The sequence below is a fragment of the Eublepharis macularius genome, chromosome 12, assembly GCF_028583425.1.
Source record: "Eublepharis macularius isolate TG4126 chromosome 12, MPM_Emac_v1.0, whole genome shotgun sequence".
Lineage (NCBI taxonomy): Eukaryota > Metazoa > Chordata > Lepidosauria > Squamata > Eublepharidae > Eublepharis > Eublepharis macularius.
In genome coordinates, this window is record NC_072801.1 from 39,930,885 (window position 1) to 39,956,366 (window position 25,482).

The 25,482-nt window shown below is 48.0% G+C and overlaps 1 protein-coding gene across 1 annotated transcript in view; it reads left to right on the forward strand.

Moving 5' to 3' along the window:
* CRHR1 (corticotropin releasing hormone receptor 1) overlaps positions 1–25,482 on the forward strand; it is a 65,265-nt gene that overhangs the window by 34,342 nt on the left and 5,441 nt on the right. Inside the window, exons 5-10 of the mRNA XM_054993701.1 lie at positions 5,093–5,199; positions 5,360–5,480; positions 6,350–6,503; positions 7,217–7,277; positions 18,224–18,296; positions 24,924–25,009. Of these exons, the coding sequence (XP_054849676.1) occupies positions 5,093–5,199; positions 5,360–5,480; positions 6,350–6,503; positions 7,217–7,277; positions 18,224–18,296; positions 24,924–25,009 (602 nt within the window). The remainder of the gene's footprint in view (positions 1–5,092; positions 5,200–5,359; positions 5,481–6,349; positions 6,504–7,216; positions 7,278–18,223; positions 18,297–24,923; positions 25,010–25,482) is intronic.

Consider the following 25,482-nt stretch of genomic DNA (forward strand, 5'->3'; position numbering starts at 1 on the left):
CTTTACAAAAACCCACGTCTCTGCGCTGCTAATTGGGATTGGTTTCACTGCCATTGTTTCTTCCAAAGCATTCTGTGATTGTTTTAATCCAAGACCTTTCAATTTACTTATTCATACCCAAAGCAGATTACAGTATCGTTTTCCCTTCTTCCATTTTATACCCACAATGACAACCTTATGAGGTAAGTTAGGCTAAGAAAGAGTGACTGGCCCAAGGTTGCCCAGCAAGCTTTCATGGCAGAGTGAGGATTCGAACCACTATATTATAATTATAATTACCACTATATCTAATTATATTATTGATATAGTTTATATAATGTGCCTTTCAACCCCATGGAACTCTTTGTCCACATATTCTTATCATATCCTTCCTCCAAAGAGCTCATACAATTTTCCACCCTGCATTTTATCTTCACAACACCCCTGTGAGGTAGGCTAGGCTAACAGAGAGTGAGTAGTCCAGGTCACCAAGTGAGCTTCATTGCTGAGTGGGAATTTGAATGTGGGTCTCCATGGTCTTTTAACGCACAGGCATCAGAATGACCCTCAATGGGACATTTCAGTGAAGCTTGTAGAGGAGACTTTCTTGGTCGATTCTACCACTTTGTCTTCTTCTCTGCCACCAGTAATCTGCTGCCTCATCTTCTTTCATAGTAGGCTATTTCTGTGCCAGACAGGGTTACCAGTTCTTGAAAGACACAAATCTGGCAAGGGGCAGGCCCCATTCAAGGGCAGTGCCTAGCCCAGGGTTCACCCACCTAGAGTTGGAACCACTGGAGTTAAAGGGCAGAGCCCATGGGCCAAGGGACAGAACCTCCAGAAAATATTAATTCATTTAAGGCCATACCTCCCCATTACGCTGTTTCTGGCCCTGCTCTGGATCCTATCAAGCTGATGTGTACTGGGAACCTCCCGATGAAAATGTCTCTGCATGTGGGGGCCTGATTTGGATTGAGACATGGCGTATGGGGAGAATGGAGTTAATGCCCCCAGGAGCTGCTGTTTGCTCCAGTGAGGAACTTTGCATGCAGTGGTGTGCTAGATGTGCATTGATGGGCTGTTTATAAATTTCCCCAGTGGGGCAAATAATGACTTTTTGTGGCTGTTTCAGGTCAAGAAAAATGGTGTGGGAGGAAAGTTTAAGCCTTTTCTCTCTGTGTGCCATGGTCCCAATTCAATTGGGTCCTTGTGCACCTTGGGATTAAGTTTCAGTGGGGAATTCACAGGGCAAGTCTGTCTGACAGATCCTGGGGCAGGCATGGGATGGACTTGTAAACATTTTAACATGTGGTTAGACTTTAAGTACATGGTTTTATTGCTCTTGCTTGCTGGGGAGATAACAGGAGGATGGATCTCTCGGGAGACTTCACAGCCTGGATCCCTGGACCCTGCTGCTGCTCAAAGGTTGGGGGGATGGGGAGAGGGTGATTTGGCGTACATAAAAATTACTTCTGGTGCAAAACTGGAAGAGGCATCATCATGTTGGTTCTAGGATTCCCACAAAACTCTATGGGTAAACCATAGAGATTAAGTGAATCCTAGAGTGACACCCTGACACCATGACGTCACTTCTGGCCAAAACTGTGCATTGATATAACACAAAATCCCTTGTCCCCATCCCGTGATTTCTCCCATCAGGGTCTCAGTTATATCCTGCAACCCTACAGAAGGGAAAGAGAAGCAGAAAAGACAAAGATAGCTTTAGAGAAGCTGCTTTTGAGGCAAAGTAAAACCTGGGAAGAAAATGGAAGTTAAAACTGGCTGCAAGTCTAAGTGCCACAAAGGTCTTAAAGGTGTAGCACAACAAATTCCTCTGCCATAAATGGTACAAAACTGTTAAAACTGGCCCCCTGGCTTCTGGTCATTCACTTATCTGAAGAGGGAAATCACATCTGGCATCTGGCCAGAAAGTAGAGGGGGGGGGACAGTCGAGCAAGTGGAAAACTGGCCCATTGGCAATCCTAAACCCCAGGTCTCATCTTATTTCCAGTCTGTCCCACTTTGTAAGTAGATTTGAGTCAGTAAAGAATTTGCTGCAGTTTGATTGTCACCGTGATAACCGCTAGTGGCTAGTGCAAACATTTTCCGACTTTGCAGCCTGTGTGTGGCACAGAGTGTGGGAGGGAGGGGAGTGCAAAGAGTTCTTATTGTGTAGCCATTATCTGGAAAATCCCAGAAGGCTGTCACTTAATTAGAATTTAGCAAAGGTTCCTGGAAACATGATATATCCGCAGTGGCAATTAAGTTTGGTTGTCCCTGGGGGCAGGAAGGAGGGAGGGGGCACTCGGGTAGAAGTCACAGGAGAGAATGGCTGGCTAATTAAATTAGCCAATTGCCTTGCTGTGAAGCTCACATCTCGCATTTGTGAATTAGCAATTAATGGGGAGAGAAAGAGCCGCCCCCTTTGCAAGAGAACTGCGGCACCTTAAACCTCTGAGGGCTGCAAGCTGATCTTTCCTATACAGACTACAGCTTCTGCTTCTACAATGATTTATTTTCATTCCTGAGAGTTTCTCCGGGAGGTCTGCTCCAGTCACAACAGTCACAGTGCAGCAGCTCTGTATTTCCTCCTCTCAGTCCCAGTTCCTCAGCTATATCTGTGGGAGGACTGGCCTGGGAGAGGTAAACGTCACCAAGATAATAATTGTATGACCTGGTATCTAGATTATCCCAGACCTCCATGATGGATAGATGGAAGGCAGGGCCGGATCTATGGTTGCCGGTACCCAGGGAACTGAAGACTGGACACTTGCGCATGTGCGCAGTGCGCATGCTCCCGGCGCTGCGTGATGACATGACTTACGTGACATCGCCACACAGGGCGGCACGGGCCGCCCTGCGGCAAGCCAGCTGTCCCGGTGCACTGTGGAGCTGGCAACGGCAGTCCAAGTGGCTGGGAGGCCGTATCATTTGCCTGCCCCGCAGGACAGGGGGCGGCCAGCTTGCCACGTGCCCCCTGTCCTGCGGGGCAGGTGAATGGCGCAGGCAGCCTCCCAGCCACCCGCACTGCCTTTCACCTGCCCCACAGAGCAGGGGGCGGCTGGCTTGCCATGTGCCCCAGTCCTGCGTGGCAGGAAAATGGCGTGGGCAGCCTCCAGCTACCTGCGCTGCCTTTCGCCTGCCCCACAGGACAGGGGGCGTGCAGCAAGCGCGCCCCGTCCTGCTGCCCGCACGCTCCCAGGGCTGGCAGCTATGCTCAGCGCCCCCTCTTTGGCAGCGCCGGGGGCAGACTACCCCCCCTGCCGCCCCATCGATCCAGCCCTGATGGAAGGAAAAAACAGCCCAGGAAAAGGACCCTGGCCCTCCAAAGGAGGGAAGGAGGGAGAAGGGGCCTGCCACACCAGCCCTGTGCAACTTGGTCAGGCCTCTTTCCCCCCAAACCACTGCTCTCTTTCATTGTTATAATCTCTCTTTCTCATGAACACAGGCTTTCTGAGGAGTGATCTCCACCAGCTCTGTCTTTTTAAACTACCCTTGTGTAGAGAGGTGAACTTGACAAACCCTTTGGGGAGGCAAAGATTAAATTAACAAACCCTCTGAGGAATCTCCACCGGCTTTGTCTTTTAAAATTACCCTTCCCAGCTAACATTGTATCTCTCTGCAGTTGAGCGTCTCTGTGTAAGATGTCTTGTGTAGAGAGACAGAATGTTAGTCTTGAATGCACTGCCAAACAGTCCCACTAGATAGTGCTCAGAGATGGTAAGTAGCCATCATGATCCACAGGGGGAAAAAAATAAAAAAAATGTTTAATACCTTTTCTTAGGACCAGCTAAAATATCCCAAAGCAGTGATCAGGCTGTGGAGTTCTCCAGACCTCTTACTCGAGTTGGAGGTTAAAAGAGGGAGGGGGGTGCAAAAAGAAGTTAGGCTATGGTACAAAAGCCTGTGATCTTCATTTTGTACAGGACAGACTGCAATTAAATTAGGCAGTGCTGGTTGTTGTGACCTGTTTTGAGCTGCTCCAAAGCTCTCTCAGACGTGTGGCAGTTGCCATTTGAGAATCTAAAGACCAGCAGTTAATCAAAAGTTTCTCCAGCAGTCTAAAATCGGTGCTGCCTAGTGTTGCCAGCCTCCAGGCGGGGCCTGGCGATCTCCTGGAATTATGACTGATTGTCCATTCCCCTTTAGAAAATAGCAGCTTCAGAGGGTGGACTGTATGACACCACATTCACATCTTTGCTGAGCTCCCAAACCTTCCCAAGCTCTGCCCTCTCCAGACTCTGCCTCCACATCTCAAGGAATAACTGTACCCAGAGGTGGCATCCCTAGTGCCTCTGATAACTACACAATACAGTGTTCTCAGGTCAGGTCTGACCTGAGCTAAGCTACAAGAGACAAATTACATGAGGAGGAGCACATGAAGGGGGTTGCAATGTTAGCCAGGAAGCTGGGTTTTAAAAGAGATAGGAAGGCTTTGTCAATTTCCTCTTTCTACAGAGCCAGGGAGATCTCTGCTCAGAAGGTTTGTTTATTTCTTCTTTGCCTCTTAAAAGGGGAAGTGAAACTGACAGAGCCTTAGGGAAGCAAAGAGGAAACTAACAAATTCTTTGAGCAGTGATCTCCCTAGCTCTGCAAAGAGGGGAAATTAACAAAGCCTTCCGATCTCTTTGGTTCTATGGTTCTACTATAGAATTTCTGGTAGTTCCTAGAGTTACCCTCTGGCAATTCCATTTTTCTTCTGGAGATGACATAAAGCCACAAACACTGTTTTTTTTAAAAAAAAATCCTGCTGCCACTCTGAGTGGCAGTGGGCAACAAGAGCAGGTGACTCCTATCTCTGAAGTGCCTCTTGTTTCAATAAGGTAGAGGAAAGCCATGACTGGCTCTTTGCTTTGGGGAAGAAGCAAGTTGGCAGCAGAAATAGCATTGGGAATATTAGACACCATGCTAAGGAATCACTGATCTAGATTCTGCTGGACCCCAGATTGGACTGGCAATCCAGATTGGACTGGTGGATTAGACTGGCAATCCAATCCACCAAATCTATACATTCCATGGTCTGGAAACAAGATGTATCTAGCTCCTTTCCCACACACATTCCTGTGCTATATAATCTGTTGTATAATCTGTTGTTGTGCTTTTCCTCCAACAGAAAAGAAGCAAACTTCATTATCACATTGCGGTCATCATCAACTACCTTGGGCACTGCATCTCCTTGGGAGCCTTGCTAGCGGCTTTTGTCCTCTTTATGCGCTTGAGGTGAGCAAAGCTATGGAGAGGGGTCCCAAGATCAACTGAACACAGAGGAAAGGAGATGCTGCAGGGTGGATCCTGCCTCGAACTTGGGAGGGGTTGAACTTAGTCGTCGTTGGGGTTCCTCTCCACTCTGACATTCATTATGGTTTGTTTCCTCCTTCAGGAGTATCCGCTGCCTGCGAAATATTATCCATTGGAATCTGATCACGGCCTTCATTTTGAGGAATGCCACATGGTTTGTGGTGCAGCTCACCATGAATCCAGATGTGCACGAAAGCAATGTGGTAAGTTCACCTGAGCTTGGTCCAGTGATTGTGGGATCTGTGATTTGGTCTGCATGCCTGGCTGAGTTTAAAGATCCATAAAGATGGTATCAAACCAGGTTTGGGAAAGATGGCAGCAAAGCAAGGAGGAAATCTTCCCTGCTTTGCTGTGATCTTTTCCAAACCTGGTTTGATAGAATCTTTTGGGAAGATTATAGTTAAAGCATTTTTGAACGGTGTGTGAATAGGAAGTTACGCATTTTTGAAAACATTGCCCTCATGGCTGCCATTTTCCTTGTCTCCGCTCTCGACCCCATGGCTGCCATTTCCCTTATACCCCCAGACGGCTTTATTATAAATTGGCAGCTGTTAGATTACTATAGTAGTATAATATTGTAACAATCTACTGCCATAATAGTCTATTGCCACTGGATGCTCCATTGCCACTGCAAACGCTTCTGTATTTGTAGCAGCAACAACAGCTACACCGAGAATCATCACTATGCGATAGCTGTCCCAAACAAACTTTTAAAGTTAACTGTCTAACAAATTGCTTTGCTAAAAGAGAGGGAAGAGGGTCTTAATGTTGTTCTTCTGGACTTTTAAAAGAAGGCAGGTGGAGGAAGGAAGGCTGTCCCAAACAAACTCCTTTTAAAGTTAACTATCTAACAAATTGTTTTGCTCTAAGAGAGGGAAGAGGGTCTTAACGTTGTTCTTCTGGACTTTTAAAAGAAGGCAGGTGGAGGAAGGAAGCTAATGTGCAACTAAGCTGTATAGAGGTGGCAGATCAGTTCGCCATTCTAAAGTGGACCTGGTGATGGGTAGAATTTGGGTGTTTGGATGCTTCCTAGCACTCCTCCTCCTGACTTGCTCTGTTTCCCATCCGGTAGCCCTGGTGTCGGCTCGTCACTGCTGCCTACAACTATTTCCATGTCACGAATTTCTTCTGGATGTTTGGTGAGGGCTGTTACCTTCACACAGCTATCGTCCTTACCTATTCCACAGACAAGCTTCGGAAATGGATGTTCATCTGTATCGGCTGGTGTGAGTACTGAGGAAAGGAATGGGTAAAGAACAACCAGAGGACAGTAGTAGCCTCTTCTTGGGGAAAATTCCCTAGTCTCATCCGGTGGGTGAATATGAGGGAGATCTATGGCATACACACCTAATAGCATGGGGTGGGCAAAGTAAAGAGGACACAGAATGCACCAATGTCCCCATACCTTCCCCATTCAGCCATATATATCTGCAGCTAGTAAGCAGTAAGGAAAAGGCACACTTTACATACTCAGAGTACTCACCTTTATTACTTCCTAAATTTCGGGTCTTAGCTTTGGCATTGAAAATGGAGCCTGGACTCTGACTCTGCGGATGCCCAGAACTGCTTCCCTTTGCTAAGAATCTGGGGCTAAGCCTACCTGAAATAAAGTCCCTCAACTGTGTATATGTTCAGAAGTACCATCCCTGCTCTGGTGATTCATAAACAGGATCTGGGGCTGCACCATAATGATTCCAGGACCTCAAATGACTCCCTGCACTCTGTGCATTCTCATACTTCCATTGTTTAATGCATGTGTCACTGAAGTGAGCCCTTGCATGGAAAATAGATCCTGGGGCTGAATTCTGAAAATACCTTCGGGATGGGAAAAGGTGCTGAGAGCTGAACCCCTCGAATGCACCGTCCCCTTCCTCTGCTCTCCTTTTCTGGGGTCATCCATCAGTAGAGCTGCTGAAATGCATCTTTGTTTCATTCACAGGCATCCCTTTCCCCATCATCATTGCTTGGGCCATTGGGAAGCTCTACTATGACAACGAGAAGTAAGTCATTCCCACCCCACCACCCACCTCTCTGCTGCTATGGCAATGACTTCTAGAGCAGGCCTGTGCAGCCTCGGAGTGGGTGTTACAGAAGGATCTGGAGGTGGAAGGCGGGATGCTATGCAGACATCCAAGAAATCTTCTTTAATTGCTAAACAAGCACAGACGGAGGCGATTTTGGTAGACTAGTTACAGAGCAGAGGTAAGAACGGCTCGCCTGTACCTGGGGGAACTGTTCTTACCCACTGCGGCAAGTCCTTGTGATACACACACTCTCCTTGGCAAACCTGACGAACAGAAAACCACCAGCATAAAACATGGATGTTTTAATCTCAGAAATACTGTCCAGCATCTCCCAAGGGCTGCCAAGAATTTTAAGAATGTCAGAAGGCCCTGCTAGATCAGACCAGTGGTGGCATCAGGTTTCACACGGTTGTGGTAGACAGCCAACAATCAGGGCAAAGAGCCCCAGGCCTCGCCCTGATGCCTCCTTGTGCTGGGATTCAGAGGTTCACTGCCATTGATAGTGGAGGTTCCCTTTAATCATCAGGGCTGATAGCTATTGATGGCCCTTCCACAAATCTAATCCCCTTTTAAAGCCATCTGTGCACATGGTGGTCACTATGACCTCTGGCAGCGAAATCCACAATTTAATTACTTGAGTAAAAATGTACTTCCTTTTGTCTTTCCTGAACGTATTGCCCATTCATTAGGTACGCCCCACATGCTAGTGTTATGGGGGAGAGAGATAAAGTAATAATAATAATAACAACAACAACGTTCAATTTATACACTGCCCTTCAGGACAACAATGCCCACTCAGAGTGGTTTACAAAGTATGCTATTATTATCCCCACAACAACAAACACCCTGTGAGGTGGGTGGGGCTGAGAGAGCTCCTAGAAGCTGTGACTGACCCAAGGTCACCCAGCTGGCTTCAAGTGGAGGAGTGGGGAATCAAACCCAGTTCTCCAGATTAGAGTCCTGCCACTCTTAACCACTACACCAAACTGACTCTCACTTTTCTTCCTGTCTTTTAAACTTCTGTCCTAGGGTTGCCAGCCTTGGGCAGGAGACTTACTGGGTGGTGAGGGCCCTTGTTGGCAACATCATGACATGTTGATGTCACTTTCCATGTGACTGAGAAGTGACATCATCACATTGGGCAAAGCTCTAGCATTTGTCCAAAACTCTAGAGCAATTCACTAAGAGCGTAACCATACGAGACAACAGCCTACATGAAATTTTGTCAAAGAGGGAATTGTGGTAGTTGAGCAAGAAGGCCTTTTCCTCAAATCCATTTTTCCTTTAAGTTCTCTAGGTCCTCCTGTTTGCTACCTCAATGCAGCCTACTTCACAGAGACATGAAGACAAAGGAGCTATACGCTGCAAAACGTTTTGTAGGTTGAATAATGATGAATGACTCTGTTTCAGCTCCACCTCCACCAGGGCTCCAGGGCCATGTTTTGGAGGTAGAATCACAGAAGTGCAGAACTGATGCTGGTGTCTATTTGTACTGCTCCTTGGATAACTAGAACCTAAATTCTCCTCTACACTCCTGCAATCCTACCACCAAAGCATGGAAGTGGGACCCTGGCAGAGTTCAGAAGAGCGCAAAGGAGAACAGCAAGGCTTCCGTACCTCCGGCTGCAGCAAAAAAGAAAGAATTTTGGCAAATGCCACTTGTCAGATTTTTTGCAGGGGTGGGGAGGAGGAGGGCCTACTGAAACTGTCTATCATGTTTTTATCCTGCCCTTTCCCAAAGGAGCTCGGGGCCACGTAGATAGCAGCCACTGAATTTTTTAAAAATCCTTATGTTGGACTTAATTAGCAGAGATTAGTTAATGCACCGTAGAATATAAGAAGACAGACTCCAGTGTTTTAGCTCTAGAAAAATGCTTTACTACATATTAGGAGAAAGGGTACATTTGGAGAGAAAATAAAGAATAGCTAACACTCCTACATTTTGATGGTCAGACTAGAACACAATACCATCTAAATGGAGACTGAACAAATGGAGACACTAGCGACAACTCACCTTTTATCCCTGCGCTGGCAAACTCACACACCCCTCCATGGGGATGAAAGGTGAGTCCTTGGCAATACGGCTTGCCAAGGAGGCTCCACGTAGACCGCTGCTGGTGGTGCAAAGGCCCAATGCAGTGGAATGGCCAAGGCCTGCACCAGGCCTCCCTGCCACCTCAGGTAGGGTTGCCAGTCCCCACTCCCATCCTCCAGCCCCAGCCCCACTCACCTATCCAATGGGGAAAGGCGAGGCACGCATCTCCCAGTCGCACTCCTGCATGCCACAGTAGGCTGATTGTGGCCCTTTCTCCTGTGGTCTGGAGTGGGGCAGTCGTCACTAATGGGTAGCTCCTCCTCCTTCTCTTTCGCAGGGCCGGCAAACTTGCGATCCTTCAGGGGGAGGGGCTCCCAGGCTTCCTCAGTTTTTTCCGGCCCTGCTCAGCAGGCGGATGCAAGTTTGTGCTCTCCGGAGCAGCGATCCTTGAAGAAGAAGAATTGTGCAGGCGCGGGCTCGCCGGGGCGAAGGAAGGCTTAGTCCTCCAACCCCCCCCCTCCCTCCCTCCGCATTCAACCTCCAAAGGCGAGCGCAGAGCCGACGAAACCTAGCCAGCTAGGTCCCGGCTGCTGCTGAGAGACCCAGGGGAAAGCGGCAGGAGTCGGAGCCGCGGCAACGCAGCCGAAAGGAAGCCCAGAGGCTCCAAAGCGGCGGGGACTCTACTGAACGCGCCAAAAGGAATCGTGAGTTTTAAACGGCCCGAGGAGAGGCTTTTGGCGCCTTCGGGGAACTGGGGGGGGGGATAGGATTGGAGGGCTGGTGGATGGACAGGGGCTTAAAAGCAGCCCTAGCTCGTTGCAGAAGGCCGGTGCAAGCCACTAATATACGGCGCAGGCCCCAGATCATTCCCCTTTCTGATTACGGACCTAGTTTGGTGCAAGGAAAATTAACTCTGGCCTCCCTGAGTATTCCAACTATAGGGTACGGAGGGGGGAAGTATTTATGGCCAGACTCTAACTTGCGCCCACGCTTACTTTCGCTTTAGGCTGCAAGAATTTTGGCGGGAATGGCGGCCCAGGCTGGCACGAGTGACAAACAACCAGGGGAGTCAGACATTAATAACATGGACTCCCTGGAGAGCTCAAGTCGGCAACACCCCAACCAAGGGGGCAATGCAGGGGTTGGTGACCCTGACCTTGCAGGTCCAGAGGCAAAAGCAAACATTTTAGCATGGCTTCAAACAGAAATTAAAAGAGGCATTGATAGTGCAGTTAAGGAATTAAAGACAGCCTCTCAGGGAAAATGCAAACAGAAATCCAGCACCTCTAAAGGGAAAAGGAAACTGGAACCTAGTTCCCAAACTGAAACAAAAAAGAGAAAATTAAGTGAACGGCTAGTGGAGGACTCCAGTGAGTCTGATGAGTCCCAGGGTAGTTCTGTACAGTCACCTCACTCATCAGGAAGCGAGGAAGGGGAGTTGTCAGAGGAAGAAGAGACAGACCTAATTCAAACGCAACCTAGGCTTTTTCCTCAGGACATGTACTCCAAGTTACTTGCTAAAGTGCTAAGAACCCTGGAAATCTCTCCACCTGTGGCAGGGAAAGCGGAAACAGAGCCTGTTCACCCGCAAGGCCTGGCGAGGGCACTCCCCAAAATGGGCCCCAAACACTCAGGGGTTCCTTTGCCGGCTATCTTCCATGACACCCTAAGGATGGAATGGGATAACCCTGCAAAACCTAAACTCTACCAATCGGTTTTTCACAAGTTTTACTCACTAAGTCCTGATGATGCAAAAAAGATCAAGCTTCCGGTGGTGGATGACCCAGTCACCAGCCTGGCAACCACATCAGTCCTCCCTATGGACTCGGAAGGCATGCCTAGGGACCCGTCAGACAAGAAGATTGAGCAGGCCCTACGCAGAAACTTCGAAGCCTCGGCAGCGTCGCTGAAATCCTCAGCTACCGGCTCCCTGTTCGCCAGAGCGGCATACACGTGGGCATCGGACCTGGCGGCGGCTGGTAGGGAAGTTCCAAAAGAAATCAAGAATGAAGTTAAAAAGATAGCGTTGGCAGCAGCCTTTGCAGCGGATGCCACCCTGGATTCCTTTCAAATGTCCTCTAGGGCCATGGGCTTCAACGTGGCAGCTCGGAGGAACACGTGGCTGAGGAACTGGGACGTGGACCCCCAGGCACGCAGCAAGGTGGCAGCGATCCCATATTCCGGGGACAAGCTCTTTGGAGAGGCGCTGGACAGGTTCCTGGTGGAGAACTCTGAAAAGAAGAAGGTGCTCCCGTCCAAAAAGAGAGACGCAAAGTACAAAGGAAGGCAGTCCTTTCGTGACATCAAAAGACCGGCCAGACAACAGTCAGACAGGCCATTTAAAAATCGCTGGCAAACCAAGCATAGATCGGACAGCAGACCCTTCACCTTCCGGAAATCATCCTTTCAACCTAAAGGGCAGAAGAAAGCCAGTCAAGCATGACTATCCGCACAGAGAGGCAACAGGACCAGTAGGAGGCCGACTTCAAGCCTTCGCGCCCCGTTGGAGACAAACTGTGTCAGATCAGTGGGTACTGGAAACAGTATCCAGGGGCTATTCCTTGGAATTCGAGAAGACGCCACGCAGGCGTTTCACCCAGGTGTTTCGAAATCCTTCCCATCGGAAACACCTGGAGATAAAAGGAGCCATCAAGCACTTGCTGCAGATCAGAGCAATAGAACCGGTACCAAGGCTTTGCAGGAAACAGGGTGTGTACTCAATCTTCTTCACCGTCCCGAAGAAGAATGGGGAAATCAGAGCCATCTTAGATCTCAAATGGTTGAACCTCCACATCAAGTCCAGGAAGTTCAAGATGGAGACGATGAAGTCCACCACCTCAGCCATTCAACATGGGGACTTCCTCGCGTCCATAGATCTATCGGAGGCCTACTTACACATTCCCATCTGCACAGCTCACAGGAAGTACCTGCGCTTTGCGTACGACGGGGAGCACTATCAATACAGAGCCCTCCCCTTCGGCCTGAAATCATCGCCGAGAGTCTTCACCAAAGTGCTAATCACTCTAGTGGCATTCCTCAGAGTACAAGGAGTAGCCCTGTCTCCGTACCTGGACGACATCTTAATAAAGGCCCCGTCCCTCCATTCAGCGGAGGAGGCGGTAGCGACGACGATCGGCTGCCTGGAGGAACACGGATTTATCATAAACCAACAGAAGAGCTTGCTCTTACCGAAGCAAAGAATTGTCCACTTGGGAATGATTGTGGACACAGCTATGGACAAGACCTTCGTGTCCTTCGAAAGGCGACAAAAGATTCTCTCACTGATACGGGATCTCCAGTCACGGAAGTCGGTGGAGATCTTGCAGCTGGCAAAATTACAGGGCATGATGGTGTCCTGCCAGGATGCTCTGCAATGGGCCAGGTTCCATACCAGACCACTGCAGAAGTTCCTGCGCCCCCACCAGAGGTCCATAGCCCAGCGGTTGCAGATAACAGTGAGGTTTCCCCAATCACTTTCCAGGGACCTGGATTGGTGGCTGGCACCAAACAGATTCACCAAAGGATCCCCTCTCAGGGAACCAAACAGAATGACAATCACGACGGACGCCAGCCTACAGGGATGGGGAGCCCACACCGACGACCGGTTTGCCCAGGGGCAATGGATGCAAAGCGAGAAAGAGGCCAGCATAAATCTCCTAGAACTCAAGGCCATAAGAAACGGGCTACTGGAGTTCGCAGACGTCGTACGGAACGCGCACGTCATGGTATACACGGACAATATGACAGCAAAGGCCTACATCAACAGACAAGGAGGCACCAGATCCAAGCGCCTGGGGGAAGTAGCGGACGAGATCTTCCTCTGGGCAGAGAAGAACATCAAATCGATAAAGGCAAGCCACATAGCGGGTCAAAAGAACTCGGTGGCGGACTGGCTAAGCAGAAACAAAGTGGACCAGTCAGAATGGTCACTGAACAGCCAGGTGTTCTTATCGCTATGTCAAAAGTTCGGCACTCCGGAGGTGGACCTATTCGCCACCCTTGCCAACAGAAAGGTTCCGCACTTCTTCTCCAGGTTCAGGGAACTGGAGGCGAGGGGAGTGGATGCGCTGAGTCGGGATTGGCCTCGAACACTTCTCTACGCCTTTCCTCCAACCAAGATTATACCCAAGGTGCTTCAGAAAATTCTGGAACAGAGAGCGAACATTATCCTGGTCACGCCGTTCTGGCCGAGGAGACCGTGGTTCCAGGACCTCATGAGGAAGTCTTGTGCGGAACCATGGACCTTGCCATCCAGGGAGGATCTACTGACACAAGGGGAGATCAGACATCCGAACCCGTCGTCCCTAAAGCTGACAGCTTGGCGGTTGAACATCGACAGCTCAGGGAACTAGGATACCCGGAAACAGTAATCACCACAATGCTGGCTTCACGGAAGAGTTCCACCAACAAAAGCTACAGTAAGACATGGAAAACGTTCACGGACTGGTGCACCCAAAGGGGTAGAGATCCTATGTCGACATCAGTGAAGCAGATTCTCTCCTTCCTGCAAGATGGATTGGAAAAGGGCCTGAGCACCAGCACCCTTAAACGGCAAGTGGCGGCACTTTCAGCGATTAAAGGATCTAAGACTGGGAAGTCCCTGACTTCGCATCCTCACGTCAAGAGATTCCTGAGGGGAACCATGCTGCTGAACCCGCCTCAGGTTCACCGCTTTCCAACTTGGAACCTCAATGTGGTATTGAAGGCACTCACTAAAGAACCTTTCGAGCCAATGGCGACCTGTTCCTTAAAGATCTTGACCTTTAAGACAATCTTCCTTGTGGGCCTGACCTCAGCCAGGAGGGTATCGGAGATAGGGGCCCTATCAGTAAATAGGGAGTTATGTATTTTTCACCAGGATAAGGTAGTTTTGAGGACGGACCCGGCTTTCATTCCTAAAGTCAATTCATCCTTCCACAGGGGGGAGGATATTGTTCTGCCCTCATTCTGTGCCAACCCCAAGAATGATAGAGAAAGAGAATGGCACAAATTAGATGTGAAGAGAGCCCTAAGCTTCTATTTAGACAGGACCAAATCGATTCGAGAGGGAGAACATATGTTCATCTCCTTCAAAAGCAGCTCTATGGGCAAGAAGGTTTCACTATCAACACTGAGTAGATGGATAAGGGAATGCATTGTGTTAGCCTATAAATCTAGGAACCTTGCCCCACCCGAAGGGATCAAGGCCCACTCCCTTAGAGGGGCGGCAACATCAGCGGCCTATAGGGCCTTCCCCTCATTAGACAGGATCTGTAAGGCAGCAACATGGAAGTCAGTACACACGTTCACCAAACACTATAGGGTTGATCAGCTGGCTTCAGCAGAGGCGGCGTTTGGTAGAAGGGTGCTACAGCACGTCCTGGACTAACCGAATGCCCCTCCCCTTGGGTAAACTGCTAGCATATATCCCATTAGTGACGACTGCCCCACTCCAGACCACAGGAGAATGGAAGATTTATATTCACTTACCGTGAAGCTTCCTTTCTCGGTGGTCTCGGAGTGGGGCAGTCGGGAACCCACCCATAAAACAAATATTAATATTAATAGAAGGGGAAATGGAATGAGGAATGAGCAAGAGGGAACGAAGGAACGTTAAGGTCAGGGGTCTACGGTTGTAAATAGTTCCACCTTGGTTAGTGGCCGGTTGTTTTGGCCGAGTTGGACTCTTGCTGTTTTCTAGTTATATAAGTTACAGGACAGGCGAGACCTGGATTGAACCTGCTTTGGGGACCGAAGAGGGCTTGGAAAGGAACTGAGGAAGCCTGGGAGCCCCTCCCCCTGAAGGATCGCAAGTTTGCCGGCCCTGCGAAAGAGAAGGAGGAGGAGCTACCCATTAGTGACGACTGCCCCACTCCGAGACCACCGAGAAAGGAAGCTTCACGGTAAGTGAATATAAATCTTCCATTCTGCCCCCACCCCACACTCCTGAGCCCTCCAATCTGGCCCAAATCAGGGCCGGATCAGGCAGCTGCAGAGCGCAGGAGCGCTCCACTACCCTTTCCACCACCCCCCTCTGTGTTCCCAGACCCTCAGCCACCCGATCCAACCTGAAATGGAGCCAGATTGGGCAGCTGCAGAGTGCAAGAGCGCTCTACCACCCTTTCTGTCCCCCCCTTGCTTCTGTGCTCTCAGCTGCCTGATCCAGCCTGAATCGTGGCAGGATCTGGTGGCTGCAGAGCGCAGGAGTGCTCCACTGCCCTTTCCGCCCCCACCTCACGCTCCTGGGCCCTCAGCCGCCCAATTCAGCCTTAATCGGGGCCGGATCGGACGGCTGGAGAGTGCAGGAGTGTTCCAGGGCCCATTGCGCCCCCCCCCCAGCAGCACTCCTGGGCTCCACAGTGGCCTGATTCGGCTCAAATTGGGCCCATTTGGGGCCAATTCAGCCCACTGCAGAGCGCAATTGAATCAGTTTTCTAGAACTCGTATTTTTTCCCCACAACAGGCTTTGTTGCTAGTAGGAAGTATAAAAATTGCCTCTTCTGTGCAGTAATTAAAGAACCGTTGCAGGCTATAGCAGTTCGGCACTTCATTTGCAGAGCAGAGACATGCCAGAATTCAGACCTTTTTGCAGGAAGACTATGAAGCCTTCTACTGTTGGGGAGTGAAGGAGAGGCTGTAGCTCAGTGACAGAGGCTCGTGCTTTTGCATCCATAAAATCCTGGCTCCATCTCTGCAACAACCAGCTAAAAAGGGAATGGGCCTGAGAAAGACCTCTGCTGGGGACGTGCTGCCAGTCAGAATAAGAGTAGGAAGAGAAAGGGCCCAGTGTTTTGTAAAGGACATGATTTCTTTAAAATGCTGATGGCAGAACAAAGTTGTCAGTTCCTAAGAACAAAGCCAAGTGGGAGTTAAAGTGTTAAACTTGTCTCTTCCCTGCACTAGCCAGGACTCTAATCTGGAGAGCTGGGTTTGATTCCTCACTCCTCCACTTGAAGCCAGCTGGGTGACCTTGGGCTAGTCACAGTTCTCTGGAGCTCTCTCAGCCCCACCCACCTCACAGGGTGTTTTGTTGTGGGGATAATAATGGCATACTTTGTAAACCGCTCTGAGTGGGCATTAAGTTGTCCTGAAGGGTGGTATATAAATTGAATGTTGTTGTTGTTGCAAGAGAGGCACTGCCCTCTTGTCTATGTGAGGGTGAGGCAGCTTTGTATGATCAAAAGCTGAGCAGGCCTGTTCTTGTGTATCTCAGATTTCTGTTTTTTAACAGCAATATTCTAGTCCTCATGGATGCCCAGAAATGTCCTAGCAATCCTTTCAAAATAGAGAGTGGGTTGAGTGTGGTCTTGCAGAACTTAAGGGGTATGGTACTGAATACATAAGCACAACTGTTTGGGGGAAATTCAGCAAAGCTGCATACAATTTAAGTAGCAGGATCCAGCCTTGCTTGTAGCAATGCTTTTTAAAGTGCAGAGCAAACATAGCTCCAAAAATGGCTGATATAACGGTGAAGTGGGAGGCACAGCCAAGCAAAATTGGCTGCAATTTAATGACACAGGCCTTTGGTGTTTCCCTTCTGGGCCTTGATCCTGCCTTCCCAGAGACTTGCTAATGGAGGGCTTAGCAGACCTGTGATGAGCCTCTTCTATAGTCATTAATCATGCAGGCACACGGGATCGATTTCGGACAGCCACCATTCCCTTCATTGTTAGCTGCAGTTTTTCACTTCCATGCTAAGTCCTAGCTGAAACCAGACCATCTTCTTCTTGTGGCTTACAGGTAGAGATTCCAGGTGCCCCCGGTGGGGGCAGGGAATCCCCCGCTCCCGCCCTCTGCCCCCCCCACCAGTCACCTGGCTGGCGAGTGGGAACGGCAGGGGAACAGACCTCCCAGGCACACTCCCAAGGCAGTGCAACAACGTCATTCCCAGGAGTGATACCATCATGCCACCCCAAGAGTACTCCCTCACTTCACAGTGGGGTGATTTGGGGTCCAAATCAGCCCACTACAAAGTGTGCACGTGCTCCTGGGCTTGCACGATGATGCCACTTCCCAAGAGTGATGTTGTCACACAGGCTTGGGAACACGTGCACACTTTGCACACGTGAGGAGCAAAGGAAAGATGAATGCCGGGTCCCCCGCCCCAGCAAGCAGGGTAAGAGGACCTAGCAACCCTACTTACAGGGTGTTTAAAAATGCTTTTTATTGCCTTAAGGGGGTCTCTTCCCAGGGGAGTGACCTTTTCCTTCTGTCCACAGGAGCTGCAAATTTATGGGCATATTGATAGTCCGGGGGGGAGGGATTAGTTTCTAAAATGGTACATCTGCCCAAGCTTGTGCCTTCTAAACGGTGGTGGTCTTATCCACACGGCATCTGGGTGAGCTGCCCCAGGCCCTGTGCTGAAGGGGGGGCTGCACTAGGAATCCCCATTTCTCTGCAGCCAGCGGCCCCAGCCGCTGCCTTAAACCATCTGCTACTGTGGGGTCATCAGAGCTGAGACTCAAGGGGGGCCCCACCGCCTTACAGTTGGTTGTTCTTCCCCCGCCCCACCCCGTGCACTGCCAGGGTGATTCTGTTTACCAGTTACCCCAGAATCGCTAACACGGCTTCTGCTTCCAAAGTAGATGCACTTCCTCCTGATCTTACTGTTTGTGAGGGAAAGGTATATTTTGCACGTCCAGCTGCATTATTTTTATTGTCCTTAATCTAGGAGATGGGGTGCAGTTAAAGAGTTTGTTCAGGGAAAGCGCTCTGCTCATGATCAGAGGCACTCTTTCCTGTATCTTTGCATCATTGGTTGCATGTCACTGCGAACATGTATCCTAAGTGTTACAGGATTTAAAGTAACCGGTTCAAATCAATGAACGGTATCTGAGAACGGGACCAGCTGAAGTCAAGTTCAGATTCAGCGATGGGTAGAGACTGATCCTCGCTGTGATCCTTGCAGGTGCTGGTTTGGGAAGCGTGCAGGAATCTACACGGACTACATCTATCAAGGTCCTATGATCTTGGTGCTGCTGGTAAGAGCCGGGACCCTTCCCACAACCAGTTTTGACCAACTTTTTTACACTAATGCATGGCCAATGTGTGGGCGGGGCAGGGGATGCAGGAGCTAGCCTGGGACTCAACTCTGTAGGGGGCCTCCAGTTTAGATGCTTGTTAATGCTTTGGCATTTGATAAGTTTCACAACTTGTTTTTATGTGCATTCCTCTTGGACCAAAATGTGACATGCTCTCTTAGCTTAGAGATTCAAATCTAAACAACTAAGAGACATGATTTAGTAAAAGACATAATTTTTTTGATTAACTTAGGGCCAAGCTACAAGCGACGAATGACCCTTGAACGGCAAGTGAACAGACTCACATGTATTCCTCCCTGTTTACTCCCTGATCACTACATGATCGAGTGATGGGCAAGTGAACAGGGAGGAATACATGCGAGTCTGTTCACTTGCCGTTCAAGGGTCATTCGTCGCTTGTAGTTTGGCCCTAATTGTCATTTTTTTTCTTTTTTGGCATCTTATTTTGTTTTCACACATCGTCATTTAAAAAAAAATTATTTCAGGCTAGTTACCTCAAAAGCTGGAAGTGCCCTGGGGTATTCCGGACCTCTGAAATAAGCTGGTTTGATGCAGCTGCAGAGAGAAAAGTGAGGGCAGAGATGTGTTATCAATAAAGTGCATGGCAATTTTAAATTTTATCAGTGTGGCAAGTAGGGTGGCCAACTCCAAGCTTGGGAGACTCCTGCAGATTTGGGGGGAGACCCTAACAATCATCCCAATTATCACCAAACACCACCACCCACGAGCTACTGAAGCTGCGACAGAATACTTTCTAACCCAAGCAGCTGCCTCAGCCTTAATTATATTTTCAAGTACAATAAATGCATGAGCCACAGGCCAATGAACCATTACCCAACTTAAAGACCCACAAGCAACAATAACAATAACCCTAGCAATCAAAATAAAAACAGGACCAGCACCAGTACACTTCTGATTTCCAGAAGTCATACAAGGATCATCTATCAACACAGCCCTAATCATCTCAACATGACAAAACTAGCCCCACTTTCACTGCTCCACCTAACATCCTACCACCTTCACCTGCCCGTGCTACTTTTACTAAGACTTTTATCTGCTATTATTGGAGGAATCAAACCCAAACGCAAAAAATCATAGCTTATTCATCTATTGCACCTCACAATCTTAACCATAGCACTTTATCTATTGCACCTCACAGTCTTAACCATAGTACTTTATGTAGTAATAACAGCATCCATATTCACCACCCTAATAATTTCAACATCAGAGACTCTAACGGACCTAGGAGTAGCCTGATCAAACTCCTCAACAACACTTGCACTTACAATACTGAGAGCAAAGCTACAAGTGACACATTACACATGGCAGGTCCTCGCAAATTTACCTAGGAAGCATAGTGGGAGACTCCTTCCCCTCTTTTTTTTTCCCTTTTCCGTTTTTAAGAACTAATGGTGGAGTAGCAGCGGCGGCAGCCTCAGCAGCTTCTCCTGCCGCTGCTCACCGCCTGCCAGCTTCAGGCTAACATGCCCTTCCCCTGCCCTGAGCTCCCGGAGGAAAATCGGAGTGAGGGCATGTTAGAGCAGCAGCAGCAGCAGATCCCTCTGCTGTCACTGCAGCTGGAGCTTTGCTGAGGCAGCGGCTTTCTCCAGAGCAGCTCCCTGGGGGCAGGCGGCCCGCTGGACACAGGATGCCCTGGGAGGGAGCAGCAGCTGCCCACCCCGGAACGGAGCCTGAAGCTGGCAGACGGCGAGCAGGAGAAGCTGCTGAGGCTTCCGCCGCCGCCACTCCACCGTCTGTTCTTAAAAATGGAGAAGGGAAACAGAGGGGAAGGAGTCGCCAACTACACTTCCCAGGTAAACTTGCCGGACCAATCAAGCGCTCTCCACGTGTAATGCGTCACGTGTAGCTTGGCTCTTACATTCATATCACTAGGGGGCATACCTCCACTTTCAGGATTCATGCCAAAATGACTTTTCTTGAAAGAAATAACTCTATTAGAACTTACAGCACTAAGTATGATAATGGCCCTCTCCCCCCTACCAAGCCTATTCTTCTATATACACCTATGATATCTAGCAACTATAACTACCCACCAATCACAACAACCACAGAATATAAATGATGAGGAAGAGCAAGGGCAGCAGGGATATGATTCCATAGAGTTCCCCCTCTGAAGCTGCCCTTTTCTACATGGGAACTGATCTCTGCCGTCTGCAGATCAATTGGAATTCTGGGAGAACTCCAGGCCCCACCTGGAGGTTGGCAACCCTAGTGCAAACAGGCTGTTTAGCCCTTTTCTCAGACCATGTATCTGCTAAAAATCACACAACCCCCTCCAGCACGCACACTCCTTTCCAGCAACTATGGGGCCATTGTAGCCCATTTCCAGCAGAGAGAAAGCAGCGTGGGGGAGGAGGGGGTTTAGCAAATGGTTCAAAAGTTAGGCAGACCCTGACCCATGTCACTGCTGTGATCAAACTTGAACCTCCCCCTGCCCCAAAATACAGCAAAAGAAAAGGTTCTCATGTCACATGATGCTTGCTTCCCTTCTCATTCCCCTGCCCCCCCCCCCCCACACACTTCTTCCCCTGCCCTTTTTCTCCTTTGTTATTGCCCCCTCCCAGGACACTTATTTTCCTCTCATTCTCACACCCTTCTTGGCTGAACATTGGTCCAATTCACACCCCTCCTCGCCCGGGTAATGCCTGCGGAGAATGTTCTTTGATGAGGATAATGGCTGCCCTGGCATTACCTGGACCTTTTCCATTCTTGCAACCCTGCCCAATGAGGAGGCCTGGAGCGTAAGTAGCAGACGATTGTGTCGTTCAAGGCTGTGCTGTGCAATACCATAATAATGCTGCCATTTCTGCCCCTCTGTGCAGCCTTGTGATTCAGCCTTCTGAACCCCAGCAACAAATTGTGCTTGAAATGGGTTATATCTGAATAGATGGAGACCAAAGGGTAGGAGAAGGTAGAGGGGACCCCAAAGTAAAAGCATGCTGAAAGAAAGGAAGCCTGTCTCTGGAAGAGCTTTCGGTCTGGAACAAACTTGATCCTGTTCTTTGTCAGAGACAAAGAAGACGAGGACACATCTCTCATTCCCCCTGCAGGGTCTTTCATTCCTATTATGCTGGAAGGGCATCTCTGCTCGGATATAATAATCAGGAGTTCATTACAGTCAAACGACGGATGTGCCAACTGCTTTTCAAAGTCTCCAGGCATCACCCAGAAAATTCCATTTCATGTTTAAGTGCTATCTATTCCCACATACTTTTGTAACACCAATGTCCTTCCCTAGATCCTAGAATTAGTTTAAAGGTTATTATTTTTGTATGGTGAAACATGGCAATTTAGGAACAGTTACAACAGGGTTCTTTCCCATGGAATGAAGCAGACTTCACTGCTGGGATTGCCAGTGTAGACATCAGTAAGTGAAATGTGGTATCACTCAGTACTTCTTGCACAAATGAGGTGAGTCAGTCTTTTACCTCCCTGCTGGTGTATCTGGCAGGCTGTTTGCATTTTAAAAGCTCTTTAAAAAACGAGATACCTTTTTGCCTTCTCCTGCCCGTGATCTAAATATATATATATATGGTTTTGAAATTATATATATATATATATAATTTCAAAACCATTTTCAAAACTGCTCCAGGGATTTGTGCAGAGGTGGAGAATGAGTATGTTGATGATGATGTCAAAGGCACAGCTACCTACCCAAACTGGCATTCCCTGGGCTGTTTTATTTTATTTTATTTTATTTTATTCATGTATAGTATGCCTTTCTTGCTGAGATTCAAGGTGGATCACAGAGTTAGAAAACAATGCAAAAAGGGACAGTATCATAAGTACAGCGAACAAAACAGTAAAATTGAATTCCAAAATAGAGAATTATGAAATAACAATAGTATAATACAAACATACAATAAACAATGCAACATTAAAAGGGGAAAAAAAACTGTTTCCAAAGCTGGCAGATTCACCCCCCTTCCCCCGCCCCCAGATATCGCCTCAGTTTAGAGGGGGAAAGTGTGTGTTTTAAGGGCAGAAAGAACTCAGCTACTTAAAATGATACATCTGCCTTCCATTATAGCTACAGGCCATAACGAGAGGTCTACACAAATACAAAACACCACAAATAAAATAAAATATCATTCATCCAATATATCAGTGGGACAATCAATCACATTAGCTTTAACAAACTGTTCTGTGAAAAGAAGAAATTCAGTCTTTTTGTTACAGACAAGTAAAAAGCCCTGATTGAAACAGAAACAGATTACTTTTTTCTCCTAATCTTCACATACCAGTGGACAGTCTGAAAGAATAGGAGCCAGACGGGGCTTCTGCAGTACTTTGGCACCCACAATTCTGCAATACATCAATCTAACTTTTTTATATATGTGGGAGGCCTGGAGCTTCTCGGCAATAAAACCCTTTCTGGATTCTCTCATCTCCAATTCTGTCATTTACTCTGACAGTAACTTTAAGGGTGAAAACATAGGATTGTAGCATGGTTAAATGGTATTGCATTTCAAGATTCTGTCTGTATCCTCTTTTTAAAGTGCTGTGTAACAATTGCCAGTTCATGCTGAATCAGGAATGATTGGGGTAGGAATATATTGTTACTGCTTAAGGATATTGTTGTTACTGGTTAAGGATATGGTGATTCTCAGGATTTTGAAACGGCTGATTTCCTTCCATGGATTGATCTCTTTAACATAGTTTTGGCATTCTGTAACCTTCCATGCCCTGGATCAGTAAACCATTTAGAAGAAATTGCATACACACACCTCTCTCTGCACTCAAAAAAAGATCCTGGAGATATTTCAAGGATGTGATCTGAGAAATTTTGTTTTGCATTTGTAGAACTAAAAATCCCTGTACATCTACAGCAGGGAATCCTCTTGTATAGCCATAAAGATCCTTCAAATCCAGAAGATTAAATGCAAGATATGTTGTCAGATGGAAATTAAATAAATAAGTAAAGGTTCCCTTTCTGTCTGAGATACTAGCTCCCCCTAGTGGCTTTACAAAGCTACTTCCATAGGGCCTTGTTTAGATGGATCTTTGGGATGCTGCTAACCCATATTGGAATACTTTGCTGGAGATAAAAAAGAGCACATTTCTTCTCCTCTCCTTTAGAAATACATTTTTAACATCTATAAAAGGAATTACATAATTTCTAATGTGTCGTATTAATCTCACGGCCTTGGATGTTGGTGACTGTTCTGCTTTTCTAAGCTTAAGATATACGGTATAAAGATAGATATAGCAATGTTTCAAAGACCTACAGTTCAGTTTTAAGCAGAGTTGTGCCCTTCTAAAGCCACATAAGTTGATGGGCTTTAACTCTGCTTAGGATGGCACTGTTAATATCGTGTCTTTTTTGTAATCTGAGTATAAATTATCCAGAAAAATAACAATGCTTTTCAGCCATATCCACGTGGTAGATGTTGTCAGTTGAGCTGTAAAGCAGAGGGTATCCCAGCTGAAAGCTGGCTGATGCTTGCCCCTTGCAGGATGCCCTGTGCTCACCATGGAAAGTCCGATGGGCTTGCAACCTGTGCTGGCCCTTGTCAGCCATGTTGGCTTGCAGCCTTCTCAGCTCTGAAGATCAGAGTTCCATCTTTCTGTTCACATCTTCTTCCTAAAACACTTGAGTGGGTGAGCCATAGGACAAGACTGGATAAAAATTTAGTACCTACCAGTAGCTGGAATATGTAGTGATAAAATGAGGTCTACAACCTATTACTCCAAGCCCAGTTTTCGGCACTGCACGGCGTCCACCCATGCTGGAAGTGCGGCTTTCCCCTCCTAAAGACTTAATGGAAACAAGTGACCTCGTTACACCCACCGACACAAGTCCTCTTGTGGTCACAATTGAATTTTCTGCACTTTTTCAAAGCATACATGTGGTTATATGGCTAGAATCTAATCTCTGTTAGTATTTGTGAACCCGTTACCTGGAAAGAGATAAATTAATCCAGAATGAAAAAAAAAACTATTGAGGAGATCTTGTTTCTGTAGAAAGTGAGTATGAAAACTTTAGGAGCCAGGCAGTCTGTTCAAATCATCCACAGGGCATGGCTTTACAAAAAAAAAAAAAAAGGGCCATCATTCACCCAGCATGCCAGTTTCCTTTGCCTCAGCCCCCAGTTCCACCAACCTGCAATGCTGACATTGGCCTACCTTACCAGACTATTGTACAGATTATTGAGATGGTGTATGTGGAGCAGGGCAATTGCCTGTCTCTCACCTAGGGTTGCCAACAGGCCTGAAAAGCAAAAAAACATCCTACCTCTTTAGCAGAGGCTTAATGTGTGGCAATGGACAGCTAAGCTTTTGATAGCATGGCGGTAAAAATCTTATCACTTGGTTGAGAACATTCCATGAAGCCTCTATTAAAGGGACAGGGCCTTTGTACACCTTCAGACAGTTAGGGACCCTGCTCCCACCTGGCCTCAGGCCTGGACTTTTCATAAGGGGCAGAACTGAAAAAGACACTTAGCTTGTAGTGCAAAATCAAGAGGGGTTGCTTTGCACTTGTGGAGATGGAGCTGTCCGGGCTGGTCCTGCCACCAGTTAACTGGCTTTCTGTGTCTTTTCCAGATCAACTTTATCTTTCTGTTCAATATTGTCAGAATCTTGATGACGAAGCTTCGGGCCTCAACCACCTCAGAGACTATCCAGTACAGGTATCAACTTGAGTGAGGACAGCGGGCTGGGGGTGGGGAGGGGGAGGGGCAGGTCTGATGCCGTGGCTCAAGTCCATTATGCAAGTTAAGCCGGTCTCATTACTGTACGTTACTTATTCTGATTCTGCTAGCCAATCGTCTCCCCTTGTAAAGTTGGGGTGGGGGTGGGGGCTGGCCACAGAAAGTTCTGTTTGGAATTTATGTCTAGCTTGCAACTGTTAAAATCTCGGGAGTTCTGCCAGAAAGAAAAGAACTACCCTAGTTTTATGTTATTTACTTCATTTATACCCCACCTTTCCCCTACAATAGGCACCCGAAGTGGCTTACATCATCCTTCTCTTCTCCATTTTATCCTTACAATAATCCTGTGAGGTAGGTTAGGCTGAGAGTGTGTGATTGGCTCAAGATCACCCAGCAAGCTTCCATAACAGAGTGGAGATTCGAACCTGGATCTCCCAGGTTCTAATCTGACA